Source organism: Tenrec ecaudatus, chromosome 13 (assembly GCF_050624435.1).
Source record: "Tenrec ecaudatus isolate mTenEca1 chromosome 13, mTenEca1.hap1, whole genome shotgun sequence".
Classification (NCBI taxonomy): Eukaryota; Metazoa; Chordata; class Mammalia; order Afrosoricida; family Tenrecidae; genus Tenrec; species Tenrec ecaudatus.
The window spans coordinates 4,219,664-4,238,148 of NC_134542.1; the positions used below are offsets into that span (position 1 = coordinate 4,219,664).

The 18,485-nt window shown below is 50.3% G+C and overlaps 1 protein-coding gene across 1 annotated transcript in view; it reads left to right on the forward strand.

Annotated features, from left to right (window-relative positions):
* Positions 1-3,037: 3,037 nt before the first annotated feature.
* Positions 3,038-18,485, forward strand: part of ASB18 (ankyrin repeat and SOCS box containing 18) — a 78,638-nt gene continuing 63,190 nt past the window's right edge. The window contains exons 1-2 of the mRNA XM_075530132.1: positions 3,038-3,242; positions 3,279-3,281. Coding sequence (XP_075386247.1) covers positions 3,038-3,242; positions 3,279-3,281 — 208 coding nt within the window. The remainder of the gene's footprint in view (positions 3,243-3,278; positions 3,282-18,485) is intronic.

Genomic DNA, 18,485 nt, shown 5'->3' on the forward strand with positions numbered 1-18,485 from the left:
AAGACTGAGCTCCCCCTGGTCCAAGCTTCAGTGGCACGCTGATTTCAGATTCACCTCCAAGTTCATTCCCCTCTCGGTGAGCTTCCACAGGGTTTCCGAGACAGCCAGTGTTTACAGGAGCAAAGAGCCTCGTCTTTCTCCCTCTGAGTGGCTCCTGAGTTTAAAATCCTGACCTTGCCATGAGCAGCCTGATGCTGAACCGGCAGTTCCGGTTCATTTGGGTGTCGCACCTCTGAACCTGTGAGAAAATACAGTTCTGTTTGTGAAAGCCTCCCCCTTGTGGTGCTCCTGTCCCGGCAGCACTAGGGACTCCGGTGCTGCCCATGTCTGCCTACCCTCCAGCTCTTCACCTGCAGAGAGAAGAGTCTGTAAGTGGAACAGAACCTGTGGGCTCCCCCAGCCGCTGAGAGGGAGCGGGAAATAGAGAGAAAGAGCAAAGGTAGTGAGGGGTGGGGGGGTGAGGTAGAGGAGGGAATATAAAGCTACAGTGTCCTACACCCCATACCCTAGACCTTCAAGTGGGCTCAGGGAGCCGGAGTCAGCCACAGTGGAGCTGCTGAAGCATAGACCCAGGCTCTAGGCTCAAATGCAGCCCCGAGAGGTGGGGGTGACCGTGGGAAAGAGCCCCTGCCACCCAGGAGAATGAGTCACATCGCTCAAGGATGCTGTAGCGGTTACATCATCTCCTTCAACTTGAGCGAAGGGGTAGAGTTTAGCCTGTCAATCAGGTCACAGCTTGATGACCTCATTTGGAGGCACGAAGGAGAAATAGCTCACTGGAGACCAGACCCACTCTCTCTGCCTTCCCTTTCCTGCTGTGGAGACACTCGGAGAGCTGGAGGAGTCGTGTGGAGACCCAGGCCAGCTCTGAGATGCTTCCACTGCCACTGGATCCACAAGACTTCCCACTTATAGGCCTGTGATCTTCCTGCATTCGCCATCATTGCTTGGTTGCGTGAGTCTAAAGAGGAATTTATGGACTAGTATCAGACATATGGGCTAATATCAGACTTACTGACTTGATCTGGACTGGGCTGGGATGTTATCTCAATAGACAATTGTTCTTTTATATAAAGCTCTTTCTGATACATATATGAGTGTCTATGAAGTTGTTTCTCGAGTCAACCTGGATTCACATGGATGCCAAACCACCATTTTGACGTGGGGCATGTCACGGAGCTCCAATACCAGAGAGAGGTTAGAGAGAAAGGGCCGCAGTCTTCAGGAAGGCGTAGACCTTTTTACAAAAAAAGAAAAAGCAAAGCAAACTCCCTGGCATCGAGTCCCCTCTGCCTCAGTGGCCATCCATGACAGGCTGGACCTGCCCTGTGGGTTTCTGAAACTGGCTTTGTGGGAGTGGAACACTCCTGTCGGTCTCCCGGGATAGAGACCTGGAAGGAAGGTCTGTGGAGAAATGATAGCTTCCCATTGTGTGATTTTGTTTAATCAATGGTTCTATGACTTTGTATCAATACTGTGTGTGTGCACGCGCACGTGTGTGTGTACGCGCACATGCGCACGCCTCTGGGTGGTGTAAATGGTTAACATGTTCAGCGGCTAACCAAATGGCTAAATGTTTGTAACTCCTGCCCAGAGGTACTTCAGAAGAAAGTGCTGGCGACCTATTCCAAAAGTTCCCCATTGAGAGTGCTGTAGAGCACCACTCTCCCATGAGATGAATGGGTGGTCGTGGAGTGGAAGTGAGTGGGCAGCAACCTAGTGTATGTATATATCTATATCAATAGATAGATAATATAAATAGATAGATGATAGATGGAGAGAGAGAGATAAATTGTATGTGTGTGAGTAAACTGCACATTTAAATATATATGCTCATGGAAACAGCAATCAAGAGATCAAAAAACACATTCCTTCCGTTGGGTCGATTGGTTGCACAGACTCTTGAAAGTGTTGAAAAGCAGGGAGATTACTTTGCGGACTGAGGTGCACCTGACCCAGCCACGGTGTTTCCAGTGGCCTCCTGTGCCTGTGACGGATGGACCTTGAATAAGGAAGACCGAAGAAGACTCGATGCATCCGGAGTGCGGTGCTGGAGAAGAATATTGAGAGAACCATGAGCTGCTAACAGGACACACAGATCTATCTTGGAAGAAGTACTGCCAGACAAGGATTGAGTGACTTTGTCTCATGCACTTTGGACATGCCTTGTCAGGAGAGACCAGTTCCTGGAGAAGTGGAGATGCGGCAAAAGGAGGAAGACCCTTGACATGCTGGCTTGGCACCGTGGCTGCATGGCGAGGACGAAGTGGGCCTGGGCAGTGTTTTGCTCTGCTGTCCACTAGGTCACTGTGCATCAGAGCCAACTTGACAGCCCCTAGCAACAGCCTAACTGTAGATCAGGTCTAACTTTAGAACTGGACGGCGTGTGGGTTTCAGGTATGTATGTATCTGGAACACAGAGACCCAGGTAAGGAGTACCGCCCCCCCCCCCACCAACCTCCCAGAGGCTGCCTCCAGAGAAGCAGCATGGGGACACCCCGGGGATCAACAATTGTGCACACGGAGCGCCGTTGGCCAGCTGATGTTGATGTAAACCTGTCTTGTCTTCTGGAAGTCCGACAGTCCTCTCTCGCTCCATTTGGAAACCACAGAGGCGGGTCCATTCGGCGGTCTGTTCAGCTCAAGCCTGGCCCAGTGTCTGGGCGGCCAGCCTGCTTTCAGAGAGAATGCAGGCGGGCACCATCGCATCTCTCAGAACCTTCCTTTCAGCAGGACAGAGGCTCCGAGCGCCTTTCCCAGACAGCTCTCACTTGGGATCAAAGACGACAGCATTGTTGTCAACCATCCTTGTCAGCGTCCCTTTTGGAACGCTGTCTTCTGCTGCCTACCCTCCCACAGCTATCTCCCGGCCTGCTCCAGAACAGTCCTGGGCTGGCGTCCTCTGAAAGCTGCCCCGCGGCTCTGGCAGCAGGAGCCAGTCTCCTGCTATTTATAGCTAACAGTCCAGGTCCACTCAGGACAGCCGCTCACTTGGGAGTCAGGCGAGCAGGAGTGCTGGTCAGTGTGAGACAGCACAATGAACCGTGAGGATGACTACCCCGACTACCCGCTCAGCTCAGATCTAGTGACCCGACTGAAGCTGGCCCTGGATGCTGGGGACGAGGACGAAGTAGAAACCTTGCTCTGCTCACAAGTCCAGCACGCGGATGCCACGATCGAGCTGGCCAATGACGACTGGATGAAGGAGCCCTCCGCCCAGCTGCCCACGGCGGTGCTTCTAGGTAAACCAGCCACACCGTGTTTCCTGGGGCAGGGAGGTGGTGGGTGGGGGGGCTTGGGACAGACAGGGGTGTCACTCCAGAGGTGGAAGGACAGATGGCTGGGAAAAGGCCAAGGCTCTGAGCTCGGCCATCTGATCTGGGCTTATGTTTGTAGGTGTGTGTGCTTACTGGAGGTGTCTGTGGTCCCTGAGGGTTGTTACTGAGCTGAGTGATGCCCCCCCACTCCCGCCAACGTGAGCCAGGTATAAGTGTGTCCAAAGGGCACTCAGGGCTGTGACCGCCCAGGAGCAGATCACCAGGCTTTTTCTCTGAGTCACCTTCAAGCCACCAATCTTTTTGCTGGCCATCAGTCAGGAAGTCCTGATAGGTACATGCATGTGTATGTGTGTGTGAGTTTATACCTATATGCGTGTGCACATATGTATACATTGCATGTATGTATACATATGTGTTTGTGTGTATGGGTGGATGTTGTATATGTATTGTTTGTGTGTGTGTTCGTATGTATAAGTCTGTGAATGTATATGTGTGTGCATGTGTGTGCACATGTGTGTGTCTACCCATGTGTGTGTCTACATACGTATGCATGTGTGCATGTGTGTACATATAGGTGTATAGGTGTGTATGTGCGTGTTTATATGTGTATGTATGTGTGTCTCTGCACGTGTGTGTGTCTGTGTGCATGTGTGTATGAGTGTATGTGTGCGTATGTGCATGTGTGTGTGTGTGTGTGTGTGTGTCAGGAGCCCTGGTGACACATGGTTACAGCACCCAGCTTCTCACAGAAAGGACCGTGGTTCAAAGCCACCAAATGCTCCATGGAAGAAGGAGGGGGCAGTCTGTCTGCAGAACGATCCACTGCCACCTTGGAAAACTTGCAGGGCAGGCCTTCCGTGTCCCACAGGGGCAGTGTGAGCCAGAATGGGCTTGACAGCAGCGGGGAGTCTGTATATAGACACACACACACCAGTGTGAGGCAGCACAGGGTGGGGTAGGGCTTGCTCTCTTGTGCTTCAGGTCGCTGCGCATCAGACCCAACCCCGCGGCACCTACCTCACAGCTAACCACACGGACACACAGGTCTCCATAGCGGGAACTGAAGATCATAGAATGTTCCCACACACCTTTCGAAGCACACACACATCCTAACGCTGAGGCTGTTTCCACTTCTCCAGCTCCCCCTCCCCCCTGAGCGTGCCCACGGGGCGTGTAAACCTCATCTATTTCTAAGCAAGGCATAAAGCACACTCGGCGCTCCGCTCCTGTGAGTTAATACATCCGACACATGCTCCGTGCTGCCACAAAGCCTTCTTAATTTCAATAGCCTATTAAGGTGATTGCCCATAAAATACTTAAGCGGAGTTACACTCTAACTTTTGTAAGTGATGCTGTCGTTAGCAAACGCAGTGCACCCGGGCATTTCCCTAGTCCAGTTTGGGATCCTGGGGATAAGCCCTGGGGCAGCGTGGCCCGAAGGGCAAGATTGGCTGTTTCTTTTGTTCTCCCAAAGGGCCTCTCACACCACTGACCCCGGAATAGTCCGACCTAACTGGCTGGTGGGATTCTCACCAGCAGTCCCTCTGGCCTGCTCCGTCCCAACTGCTCCGGATCAAGCCACCGCACCCCACCCCCACCCCCACCAACAGCCCGGCCCCAAGCCTTTGGTGGTCTCTGTAACTCTCCCCTCCTGAGACTTCTCTGTGTGTGTCCTGGGACATTCATTCCCACCCCCCACCCCCGTTGTCGCATCTTCTTGTTCATTGGGTGGACTGCTTCAGGAGGCACACACCTACCCTCCATACACCCCGATTGCGCACACACCGCTTCCTTTTGAAAGAGGGTTCCTTTCCCGTGTGTGCCGTCAGTGATATGTGCTTATACATGCTACTTTCATGGACATGTGATATGTGGAAAATTCCGTCCCACAGACCCGTCACATATGTTGCTGAGAACCTTCCCCCTCGGCCTTGGGCTCACTTTCAAGATCACTGTGCTATTTTCTAGATGCCCCAGGTGGTCTCACAGGGCTCCTCTCCTCTCACCACTTAGACTCCCAACACACATGTGCACACACGTGCACACTCATGTTCCTTAACCCTGACTGAGCTGCATCTCTCTGAACAAGGATGCTGTCCACGGTGGACAGAGCAGGCTGCGCTCTGAGCCGCTAACCTCAAGGCCAGACGTTTGGCCCCACCAGCCGCTCCTTGGGAGAAAGACGAGGCTGTCCATTCCTGTAAAGAGTGACCATCTCAGAAACCCACGTGGGGGGGGGGGGGGTCACCCTGCCCTGCAGGGTTGCTGTGGCTCTGAATCGAGGCTCTGGCAGGGAGTTTGGAGATCCTGGAGGTTGACCACCCAGAGCTGAGGCTGAAGCATGGAAACAGACTTAGAAGAGGATCTCCACTCATTTGTGGGAAGACAGACCCTCAAGGAGATGACCAAGACTGGCCACATCTGGGGAATCCCAGGGATTCAGGGGCAATCTCCAGGAACCAGACCAAATCCCAGACCCACTGCCACTGAGTCCATTCTGACTCACAGCCAGCCTGTAGGACAGGGTAGAGCTGCCCCTGTGAGTTTTGGGGGTTCTCACTCATTACAGGAGCAGAAAGCTTCATCTCTCTTTTACAAGGGGCTGGTCGGTTGGAACTTATAACCCTGCAGTTAGCAGCCCAACGCGTTATCCATTACATCACCAGAGCGCCTCTTCCTGGAACAAGGCCAGGCCCATTCTGCACGCACAGACTCTATGTCCAGGCAATGACCATCAACTCTGACCGCACTTCAAGCTCGGGTGGACACCGTGGCTACAACCATGGGCCCAGGCATGGGAACCACCGGGAGAGCGGCACAGGACCAGGCAGGGTTTGGTTCTGTTTGCTCATGGGGTCCCTGAGGGTCAGAACTCACTCTGCTGCACTTTCACAGCAACAACAACAGGCCTGCAAAGCTCCTACTTTCCCGGAGCTCGGCTGGGTGCCTGAGTCCCGTGAAATTCACGCTAATGAAACTGCATCCCCTCCCACCATCATCCTAGTTAGTTAGAAAGCACTTGTCTGATTGGGGGTCGTTGTGAACCACTGTTGCATCGGCCGACCCCACGCACAACCGAACAGCCCACTGCCCGGTCCCACGTCAACCCCACGGCCAGTGGCTGCACCTCCTGTTGTGATCCTTAAAGTTGTCCGTGGCCAGTTTCCAAAAGGGGACTGCCTGGCCTTTCTTCCCACTTTGCTTTAGACTGGGAGTTCCATCGTGACGGTTCACAAGCCTCCACGGGCAGACGGCGGTGGCCATGAATGAGGTGCATGGTTGGGAATCAAACCCAGGTCCCCTGCCCGAAAGGTTGAGAATTCGACCACAGAGCCACCAATGGCTCCGCTGTGGATGACACACTCACAGGTGTATCTCTCTGCCAGACGAGGAGTGAATGACGCAGAGCGGAGCTTTGAACCAAAGGGCCCGAGAGTGATCTCTGGGGTGATGGGAAGGGACTGGAGGTTGGGCTCAATCGTGCGGTTGATGATTTCACCTGTCCCCCTGCATAGGGAGGCCTCAGCACAAACTGGTCACGGAGGCTCGGGCCAACTCCCGCTGGGGGACAGGACCCTGGAGGACTTTGTAAAGCCTCGGGTTGGGGCCTGCGTTAGTCTGGGTACTTTAGAGAAACAAATCCACAGAAACTCATGTGTAAGAGAGAGTTTTATATAAAGGGTAAGTGCACATCAAGAAAACATCCTAACCCAGTGCTGCCCAAGCCCACAAGTCCAATATTAACCCATATGTCCGACACCAATCCACAAAGTCCTCCTCCATAGACGCAAGATAGACACAATGATGCTGACTGCAGGAGGAAAGCCAAGTCGGTGAGCGTGTAAGCATCTCAGTGCTGGCAGGTCTCCACAAGGGTGCTCCAGCACCCAAGGCTGCATTGGGGTAGGTCCATGTGGCTTCTCCTTGGGGATGTCTTGCAGGAAGTGTGCCTTGCCAACTGAAGCAGAGAACTGGCTAAGGCAGCTGCACCCTGGTCCAGCCATCACAAAGTAAGAGACCTGAAAACTCGAAAGGCAAGGCTCACTGAGTCGTTTATCCCTCCACCCTTCAATTAACCGCACATGTGTCTATTGGCAGATTAGCACAATACACTAACTACCTCAGGGCTCTCCCGGGTGCTGTCTGTGGTTGGTTCTCTTTCCTATCCTTCTGCAGGAGTAAAACTACAGCCCCAAGTAAAGCGCTGCGTTTGGTGGGGGTTCATGTGAATTATTGAACTGAGGGGGTTGATAGGATCCCCAGAACTTTGAACCAGCTGGTCAGATGTGAGGGTGGCCTGAGGCCTCCCCAGAGTGGTGCCGTCTTATGGGGGACCCTGCTCTCACTCAGTAGCGTCTGGCCACTGGAGTTAGAAGTTGGGGTATAGTCTGTGTTGGGAAGGGGGACTGTCAGGAGTGTGCTCCCGCTGGGAAGTGGGGGTGAAGATGAAGAAACCAGGGCTGGGCCATGGAAGGGGTGAGCAGGACTGAGCCCAGACCCCCCGGCCATTGGCTCCTAATCTGTGACACCCATCATAACCATCAGGGGTCCCCACCAGCGCTGTACCCTGACCCTCACGAGCACCCAGACTCCAGATGAGAGAGTACCTCTCTAGTTCACCCACAGTAACCCATCATTCCAGTTCCCACATGGAGAGTCTGGAGGGTGGCCCTGCCCTCCCGGACGACGTCCTCAGCAGGCCCTCCAGCAGAACATGCCAGCTCTGTCAGAACACATGATCTCAGAACATATGATGTTAGTCACAACATGTCAGCTCTGTCAGAACACATGATCTCAGAACATATGATCTTAGTCACAACATGCCAGCTCTGTAAGAACAGGACACCTCAGTCAGAACACGCCCTTTCTGTCAGAACATACGATCTCAGACAGAACAGGCCAACTCAGTCAGAACACACGATCAGTCAGAACACGCCTTCTCCCTCTCCATCCCTTCCTGGAAGGTCCAGTCTTGCTGGACAACACCTACAATTCCACGGGACCCATCAAACTCAAGCCCAAGCTTCTCAAGGGCAGGGGTCCGAGCCCTGGGGGGCTGTGGCTATGCCTTCGGCGGCTGATGGGGAGGGCAGCAGTTGATCCCACCCAAGGATTCTGCTCCACGTCCACATAAAGCTGGACCACGATCGAGCAGCGCGGTCAACGTGATGAAGCAGAGAACAGGTGGAAGTTGTCAAGGATGCCCTTTCCTTGGTGCCATGATCAACTCCCATGGGCGCAGCCGTCAGAAAGTTGAGTGATGTGTTGCACTGAGCATGCCTGTTGCTCAAAAGATCTCTTTAAAGTCTTTAAAACAAAGGCATCACCGTAGAGACTAAGGTTCCCCTGGTTATTTTCAATCTCTTATAGACATCCTTCCTCAGGAAGGCTCAACACAGCTGAGACCTTTGAGAGGGGTGTGGGCAAAGAATGGTGACCATACAAGATGGCCAGAGCATTGAACAAGTGCACCCTGGGAGCAGAACAGCCAGGATGCTCCTTAGAGGTGAGAGACTCCATCTCACATTCTTTAGACTTGTTATCAGGAGCGACCAGCCCCTGTAGAAGGACGTGAAGCTCAGTGAAGTAGAGGGTCAGCGATAAGAGGAAGACCTTCAACAAGATGGACTGAAAACAGTGCTGGAAAAGGTGGATGTCCACGTGCAGATAATGAAACAAGACCCAAGTCTCACTCCACACAAAGACTAACTCAAGGTGGGTCAAAGACCTATATGTAAAACCCACAGCTCTCCGGATCATCGGTGAGAAAACCAGGACAGAGCTAGAAGCCCTAGTGCAGGGAATACACAGGCTTTCAGAGATAACAAAGGAAACAGTCCGTGGAAGATGAAATAGATGACTGGGACCTATAAAAAATAAAACACTTGTGTACATTGAAAGACTTCGTTAAAAGAGGAAAAGGAAAGTCCGTAGACTGAGAAAAGATATTTAGTAACAACCTAGCAGGCAAAGGACTAATTACTAATAGCTACAGTATCCTACAAGCTGACAACAAGAAAAAACGAATCACCCTCTGAAAAGGTGGGCACAGGACCTGAACAGATGATTCACAGCGGAGGACACTCGATGGCTAACAGACACATGAGGAAATGCTTCCAGCCATTAGCCTTCCGGGAAGTGCAAATTAAAACAAGCATGAGATATCATCTAACACCCATCACTGTAGCCAATGTAAATAAACTGAGGACAACACATGCTGGAGAGGGTGTGGTGAGATGGGAACGCTCATCCATTGCTGGTGGGCTTGTAAATACGCACAGCCTCTGTGGAAGGGGGTATGGTGATCCCTAAAAGAGATGACAGTCAAACTGCCATGTGATCCAGCAATGCCAATACTGGGCACATACCCCAGAGAATAAGAAACGGAACACAAGCAGACTTTTGTTCCCATGTTCATCAGCAGCATGGTTCACAATAGCAAGAAGCTGGAAACAGTCTAAATTCCCATCAATAGAAGAGTGGGTAAAATCAAAACAAAACAAAAAACCCTGGTACATACACACAATGAAATACTACGCATCTCTGAAAAGCAGCAATGAAACACCTCAAGACATGGAGGGATCTGGAAGACATCATGCTGAGTAAAGTTAGTCAAACACAAAAGGACAACTACTCTATGAGTCCCCCTGCTGCAGGAACAAGCAGCAGTATGGCCACAAGCTCAGGCTGTAGGGCATCCAGTCTGCTGGTCAAGGTTGCCAGGCAGCCTAGTAGAGAGCCTGACCAGTGCCAATGAGCCACACACCATCTGCTGTACGTACGTATTTTTGAAGGCCACTTGGCCATAGGGCACCTCACGTCAACTGGAATCAAATGGTCAAGGGAGGAAAAGGGGATGTTGTCTACTGAGTGGCTGCCATGTAAATCTATGATGAAGCTCCCCCTCCCCCGAACAGGTAGGCAGCCCTACCAGAGGGATGAGGAATACTGATGGGGAAACAACTCAGGAGAGGGAGAGGGAGCAGACATGTCTGGGAGAACACAAATGTATGTCTGTTGGTAGGAAAAGAGGGAGGACTTACCTCCAGTTTGGGGGAACAATGACTGAAAATTCTTTTGGGGACTCTAGGGGGACATTCTTTAGTGGTATGCACTGAATGGGCCACACTGACCCAGGCTTCTGGGTGTCTCCTGGGGACCCTGCTCGGGTGCTGTGGAGCGCTGGGACACTGAGTCCTGGATCTTCAAGGGGCACCGCATGCTCCAGAGGCTTCATCCAAGAGAGCACGTGAGGGAACTCCACCGGATGAACTGGACTCTACCTCAGACACACTCGTAACTAGAAGACTTAAGTCAGAAACACACGGTGACTGAGGAAGCAGAAGACAGCCGTACCAAGACTGTTGAGGTGTTGGCAGGCAGACAAACAAGGTCTTGCTACATCAATGCTCTATATGCTGTAGTAAGAGATGTATTATCCCGGCACAACTGTGAGGGACATTCTGTTTTATTTTGTTCTGTTTGTTCATTTTAGGGTATATCTCAGAGGTGTTATGTCCTTGGGGATCACCCTCTTGAAATTGTTATATGTTTTTCTGGGTTTTGGTAGCTGAAACCCAGAATTGATGAACCTATAGCAAGTAGACTAAAGGTTTCGGGGGTGGGGGTACAGGGGTGGTGGGGGCTAAAGGGGAGGCGATGTCAAGGAGTCCAGAGAAAGAAGCAATTGTACAATTTTACTTGGTATGATTGAACTATGGAATGATATGACATATATATGAACTCCCAAATAATGATAAACTAAAAGAAGAAAGAAAAAAATAGGTCCAGGAATGGATTTTGGGCTCACACTAAATCCTAGCTCCAACTGAAGCACAATTCAGTCTTACATCATGGCCCTGCTCATTATTCTCCCTCAGAAAGGGAACACCGAAGATATGAGTGCTAAAGCAAAATGTGGCAAAGAGATTAGATGGTGCCCGGCTATCAGAGAAAATTGGGGTCTTAAAGGCTTGTCTCCAAACAAGCAGCCATCTAAGTGAGGTGTTAACTAAGTCCACATGGAAGGAGCACACCATCATCAGTCACCAAAGGATTGTAAATCATATAGTCTGAGATCGAAGGAGGGATTAGTATCAGAGCCTGAACTGTGAGAATCCAGTTTGCAGAAGGTTTTGGGTGGCAGTGGGAACCCAAGAGTCATTTGTAGAAACAACATAGGAAATAAACCTCCGTTGAACTCCCTCTATCCACAGTTGAGGAATGGGAGGAGAGGGGTGGCTAAACAAAGGGCATCGGAGAGATGCGTCTAGAAGGTCAAAGGCATACATCTGACTTGAAGAGTTAAAACTTTGTCGGTTGATTCCCCCCGCCCTCTACTGCAGGCTGGACCTGATCTGGTTTTCAACATTACCTGTATTCTTGTTTGCTTTTCTTCATTCACACGAGGGTGTGTCTCAGATGTGTGATGTCCTCGGAGGGCACCCTCTTGAGGTTGTGTTTCTCAATGTTTCTCTGTGTTTCGGTCAATGAAACTCAGGATTGAGGAACCTACAGGGAAAGCAAGATAGAATAAGGGGGCACAGTGGTGGTGGCAGGAGGTGAGAGGGAGACAGTGTCGAGTCCAGGAAGGAACAAGAATGTTTTGATTGGAAACTGATGGTGGCAGTAATTGTACCATTCTGCTTGATGTGACTGAAGTGTGGAATGATACGATATGTGTATTAATTACCAATCAGTAATTTTAAAGAGATGGATTGATTACAAGGCTACAGGCCTGGGCTCCAGCATAGCAACCACTGTGAGGTTGGCGCAGGACCCAGCAGGTGTCATCTGTTGGACAGAGAGGTGGCTGCGAATTAGAATCAACTTGGTGGCCCCCGACATCAAGAAAGTGGCTCTTGCCTAGGAAAGCCCTGGTGAGCTGCTTCCATGAAGGTGACCACCCTGAACACCCAGTGGGACACGACTCTGTCACTGGGAGTCATTATCAGTTGCGATGAGCTCGATGACCACTAACTACAAAGGCCAGCCTTTGTCTTGTCCAACCCTAGTCGGTCTCCAGAGCTTGTCTGGGGAGTTGATCCTGAGAAGCAGCTCCCAGAAATGGTGTTGGGGCGTAGATAAGCGTGGCCCACACTCCGCTGGCCTTTGGCTGGGTGGTGTTGCGTGTTCTTACATAGACACTCTTGGGATCTGTTTTCCTGCCTGGAAATATTTAATTCTACGTGCTGCTGAAGCCGACTCTCTCCTTGTTAATAATTCCATGATTTGTCCTTCCCTCCTTCTTGAACCAAGTGGCTTGCTTGCTCACCACCAAGAAGAGACGGAGGGAGGGAGGGAATGAGGGAGGGAGAGAGGGAGGGAGGACAGGCGGGTGGCAAGACCCATCCAGCCCCCAAACGCATGAACTGTACAATTTGGTAACTGGCATAATCAAACTACTTAAGAAACAACTGATTACTAATTGCCATGATTAAGGCGCCAGCATCCCGTGATTTTGCTGCTGATCTATTATATACAAGTCAAGATGCTACTTGAATTCTTGATTGAAATAGAAAAATAGTGGCATTCTGTTGTGTTTGGGGTAATGGTATTTAAGCATCTGGAGGCAAGTTAAAGAAATACTAATTGGGATTTTATTAAGAGATTGCACCCAGCAGCACGTATAGGTGGGGACTGCGTATAGATGTGCCTGTGATGGGCGTGGGAGCCGATGGGAAAGGTGATCTGTCTGTAGGAGACAGACGTCTACCTCACCCAACCGGCGCTCCAGAAAGCGTGATTCAGGGCGCACTCTGAGGAGGAGCCACTAGCCTGGTGAGCATGGAAGAGGGGTCAGCTCAGGGGGTGGAGGAGGGGCACGCCTGACCGTTGAGTGTGCATTAAGTGAGCCTGGACCTCCACCATCACCTGAATCAATAGTAGAGCAAATCATGCTGTTTGGTTCGGCCGGGTTCTCTTGAGAAACAAATCCAGTGACGCTCATCTATTGATCAGAAAGAGCTTTATCTCAAGAAGTGAACTTCTAACAAGAAGGCATCCCAGCCCAATCCAATGCAAGTCCATCATTCCAATGCCAGTCCTTAAAGCCCTCTTCAGACCGAGGAGTAGGCCAGTGACTCAGAAAGGTGAAGAAGGAAGCAGGAGCGTCACAGGCCTGCGGGGGCAGAGTCTCACCCGCAAGGTCAGTGGGAACAAGGCAGGGCACCGACAGCTCTCGGGGTCAGTGACCCACATGGGGCCACCCCTGGAGGTGGGCAGAGTCCTAGCAAGCAGGAAGAAGGAGAGGCAGAGAGCAAGAGGGAGGTTCCCCGGTTATAAGAAGGCCACACCTCCCCAAGGAGGCATCATCAAGCTGATTGGCAGGTTGGATCCCACCCCTTCACTTTCATACGTCAGGCTGACACACAACCATCCACCTGCCACAGTGATGCTGTGTTAGTCCAGGTAGACTAGTGAACTGAATCCATAGACCCTCATATGTGTATAAGAGAGAGTTTTATATAAAGGGTAATTGTACATTAAGAAAGCACCCCAACCCAGTTCAGCCCAAGCCCATAAGTCCACTATTAGCCCATATGTCCAATACCAATCTACAAAGTCCTCTTCAGACTCACGAAACACATGCATTGATGCCGAGTGCAGGAAGATCACGGGCCAGTGGGCAGGAAGTCTTGTGGATCCAGTGGCATGGTAAACATCTCAGCGCTGGCAGGGGTCTCCCCGTGGCTTCTCCAGCACCCAGGGCTGCATCAGAGTAGGTCCATGTGGCTTCTCCTCAGGGATGTCTCATAGATAGTCAGCAGAGAGAGAAAGTATCTCCCATCTCCAAGGAGGAAAATACCAGAGTTTTCCCAGAATCCTCAGGGGAAGGCCATGCCCACAGAGGCCTCATTGGCTGTGACCCCATTGACAGACTAGACTCCACTCCTTCACTCTTAATCCTCTCAAGTCCTGAATGGACACCAGATGATGTAACCACCACCGATGCATAAAGTTTTCATTGGCTGGCTCTCAACAGACCATCAGACCCTTCCTCCCAGTCCATGTGAGTCTGGAAGTTCCTCTGATCCCTGGTCAGCATCACAGCCACAATCCAGGCTCCACTGAGGGAGGTGGTAGCTACACATGAGGTGCATTGGCCTGGAATCGAACCGTGGTCTCTTTTGTGAAAGGCAAGGACTCTACCACTGAGCCATCACTGTTCCTGCCTCTATTCCAACACAGAGACAGGAGAATGCATGGTCCCAGTGGTCCCTGAGCCATGGTGATGGAAGGAGTAGGACACTCGGCCACCAGGAAAATGACCTGGCCTCCTGCCTTGGGTCCTCCACTGCCTGTGTGACCTCGAACATGTCGGTCTACCTCGTGGAACCTGAATTTCCTCATGTAAAAAGGAGTGGATTAGTCTGGGTCTTTGCTGATGTTCTTGACAAGTTTCAATAACTAGAGGCTAAACAAAACACCATCTGTGGGGAAGATGAATTAAACCCCATCGCCTTCCCCATGGGGACCTGTGAAGACTATGCCCCACCTTCTGGAAGGTGGCCAAGCACAGGCCAGGAGGGACACTGGCTTGTGAGTTGCAAGGTAGGTTGCAGATCTAAAGACCAGAACCGGACAGTGATATAGACCCACTTCTAAGTCTTGGACAGCAGCTGACTTGGGGCCAGGCCGGGGCTGACCTTTAGAGGGACTAACTGCCTAGAGGATGACAGTGGGAGACATCAGACACCCAGTAAAGACCTCTTAGGTAAGGCAGGCTTCTCCTGGCCTACCCTGGGGCCAGCAAGGGCCACCCTGATTTTCCAGCTGAGGAGCGTGGGGCAACAGGAAGAGGCTGGGCTATGAGTCTGAGCCCAAGCCAGGTGGTACCATGAACCCAACTCACCTCTCAGGAATCCTGAGGATTCTGGGACCTCCTGTATTTTCCTCCTTGGAGACAGGAGGCAGTCTCTCTCTGCTCACTCCTTTGGAGATTCTCTAAAAGCTCACTCCCTGAGAGATGCACTACTGACAAGACACATGGTGTTATGCCCTGGAGTGGGAGAAGCCACATGGACCTACGCTGATGCAGCCAGACCTCTGGACCTGGAGACCCCTACCAGAGCTGAGATGCTTACAATGTCACTGGATCCAGAAGACTTCCAACCCACTGGCCTGTGATCTTCCTGCACTCGGCATCAATGCATGTGTTTCGTGAGTCTGAAGAGGACTTTATAGCTTGGTATCAGTCATAAGGGCTAATATCAGACTTATGGACTTGATCTGGACTGGACTAAGATGTTTTCTGAATATTCAATTGCTCTTGTTTATAGACCACTTTCTTGTTCATATTTGAGTCTCTATGAATTTGTTTCTCTAGTCTACCCGGACTAACACACCTGGTGACTAACCTAATGTCAGCAAGGTGGCCCCTTCCAGTCTCACATGGGCTCCCATGAAGATGACGGCCTAGGGAGCCCAGGAGGGGGGAGGGGGCAGATCTACTCTATCCTACAGGGTCACCCTGAGTCAAACCCAACTGGATGGGAGAATTTGGTTTCGGGTTATCCCTGTGGTAGGGAACACGACTTCAATCCAAACGATCAGCAGTTAAAGCCCCCAGCCCCTCGACTGGAGAAAGTTACGGCTATCTGCTTCCATACAGAATACAGCCCGAGAAAGCCTCAGAGCTACTTGGTCCTGTTGAGTCGCTAGGATTTAAAACTAACTCCATGGGACCATGGATTACAGAGCAATGTAAAGACGACCAAAATCCTTACAGCTGGATCAGGGTGGAGTCTAGCCTGTCAATCAGATCACAGCCGGATGGTGCCTCCTTATGGGCGTGGCCTCCTCATAAGGAAGGTCCTGGGAAACTCCTTTTCTCTCTGCCTTCATCTTCCAGTTTTCTGATCCTGATGGTTGCCAGCATCCTGGAGATGCATTTCACCACCTGAGGCAGTTAGTTTACTGTGCCAGCCTGGCCAATAAACACATGTGGGGTTCATTGAAGGGCGGAGGGATAAATGGCTCGGTGAGCCTTGCCTTTCTAGTTCTTGGGTCTCTTGCTTTGTGATGGTCAGACCAGGGTGCAGTTGCCTTAGCCAGTTCCCTGCTTCAGCTGGCATGGCTCACTTCCTGCAAGATATCCCTAAGGAGAAGCCACATGGACCTAATCTGATCCAGCCCTGGGTGCTGGAGCAGCCATGTGGAGACCCCTGCCAGTGCTGAGATGCTTACACATTCACTGATTCGGCTTTCCTCCTGCAGTCGGCATCATAGTATGTGTTTTGTGAGATGGAGGAGGACTTTGAGGACTGGTGTCAGACATAGGGGTTAATGGGTTAATGTTGGACTTTCTGTGGATTTGTTTCTCTAAAGTACGCAGAGTGACACACTGCCTGGGAATCCACAAGACTTTGCACCCACCAGACTATGACCTGCCTGCATTCTGCATCACTGCATGTAGCTGCATGAATTTGAAGAGGGATTTATGGACTAGTATAAGACTTATGAACTTTATCTGGACTTGGCTGGGATGTTTTCCTGATATATGCATACTTCTTGATATAAAGCTCATTGTAGGAGTACCACTGGTTTTGTTTCTCTGGTCAACTCGGCCTAACACATTATGGTAACTTGGAAAGTGGGTACTAGAGAAACACATCATGAAGGTGGAGAGTGGATGCTTGTTTGGCCTCTGCCTTATGGTAGTTTTTCTTTTTGTCTAGCCAGTGGTCAGATAGGCCCACACTGTTTACTCAACTGTTTTCTGGAAAGAAAAATGGGAAGTTAAAGTTTTGAGTCTTTTCTTTGGTTATCCATGTCTGAAATGATGAAAATGAATGTGATCAATGTAATTTTTTAGCTCAGGGGGCAAAATGGCCCCTTGAACTTCTCTGAGACCAGGCTGCATATTCAAAAGAAGGCCCTGCCCTGGCTTGATGCTCCCAGAGGCCTAAGGCCATATCAAATATGAATGGGATAGTTTAGATAAGGATTGAATTTGACTGTTTTAAGAATTGAGTTTACGATCTGGCCATCCTAGGTTTATACTGATTTCTTCTGACTAATATTATTGATATAATGTATAATAAAAATGATTGTTGGGGCTTGTAAGCCACTGCCTTCAGTCATTAAATTGGATTTTTTTTCATTAAATGTGTTTACTACTTATTTATTTAGTTTTAGTCATTTTATTGGGAGCTCTTACAGATAGCAGAACAACCCATAGTTAATCACATCAAGCAGGATTGTGCGATTGCTACCACAATCAGTGTCAATACATTTTTTTTCTTCTTGAACTCCTTGATATCACCTCCCCTGTATCTCCTCCCTTCCCCACTCCATCCCTGAGGAATACTTATTATTTTCCACCTATAATAGGTTTTGTGTATGTGTGTTTGCTAAATCTTACACGATCCAATATATACATTCCCATACAAGTCTGTTGTTTGATCCCATCGAGGGGTTATACAGTCATCAGTGCTATCAGCTCCCTATCCTCCTCTGCCCCCCTCTCTTCCCATACCCCAAGGGAATCATTACTCCTGTTACTGTTTCTAAAGGGTCATCTGTCTTGGCTTTCATGTACCGAGCAATCTTAACTATACAAATGAACATACACAAATCCAAAATAATCAGTGAAGTAAAACAAATAAAGCCTTAATAGTAAGGAGAGTAAATATTAAAGAACTAGGGGATAGGGATGTGGTTCATCAGTGCTATCCTGCACCCTGGATTTTGCATCCCATCTGGGTGGCCCTTCTAGAGGGGCTATACTAAATTGGATCTTTAAATGAGTGTAGGACATGCCTGCAAAGAAGGTGCTGAAAAGATAATCCCCACCCAGTGTCCTGAGTGCTCAGTACATCTGCATGAAAAGACTTGCTGAGAGGGTTGTTGGCAGACTGAGGAAAGTAAAAAAGAGCACTTGGGCTTTTTGAATGTTGAACTTGTGATTTGCTCCTGAAACTGGAAAAAAAAAATTGGAGTCATGAAGAAACTCTCCTCTCTAGGACTGAAACTTAAAGAGAGCCTGTGGGCAGCCTTTGACAACTCTAAGTGAATGGATGGAGCCTAGCTTGTCCATCTGATCACAACCTGATGGTGCCTCCTTGTGCGTGTGCCCTCCTCATGAGGAGGGACCTGGGAGTCTCTCTCTCTCTCTCTCTCTCTCTCTCTCTCTCTCTCTCTCTCTCTCTCTCTCTCTCTCCCTTCACCTTCCAACTTTCAGACCCTGACTTGGATCCACAAGAC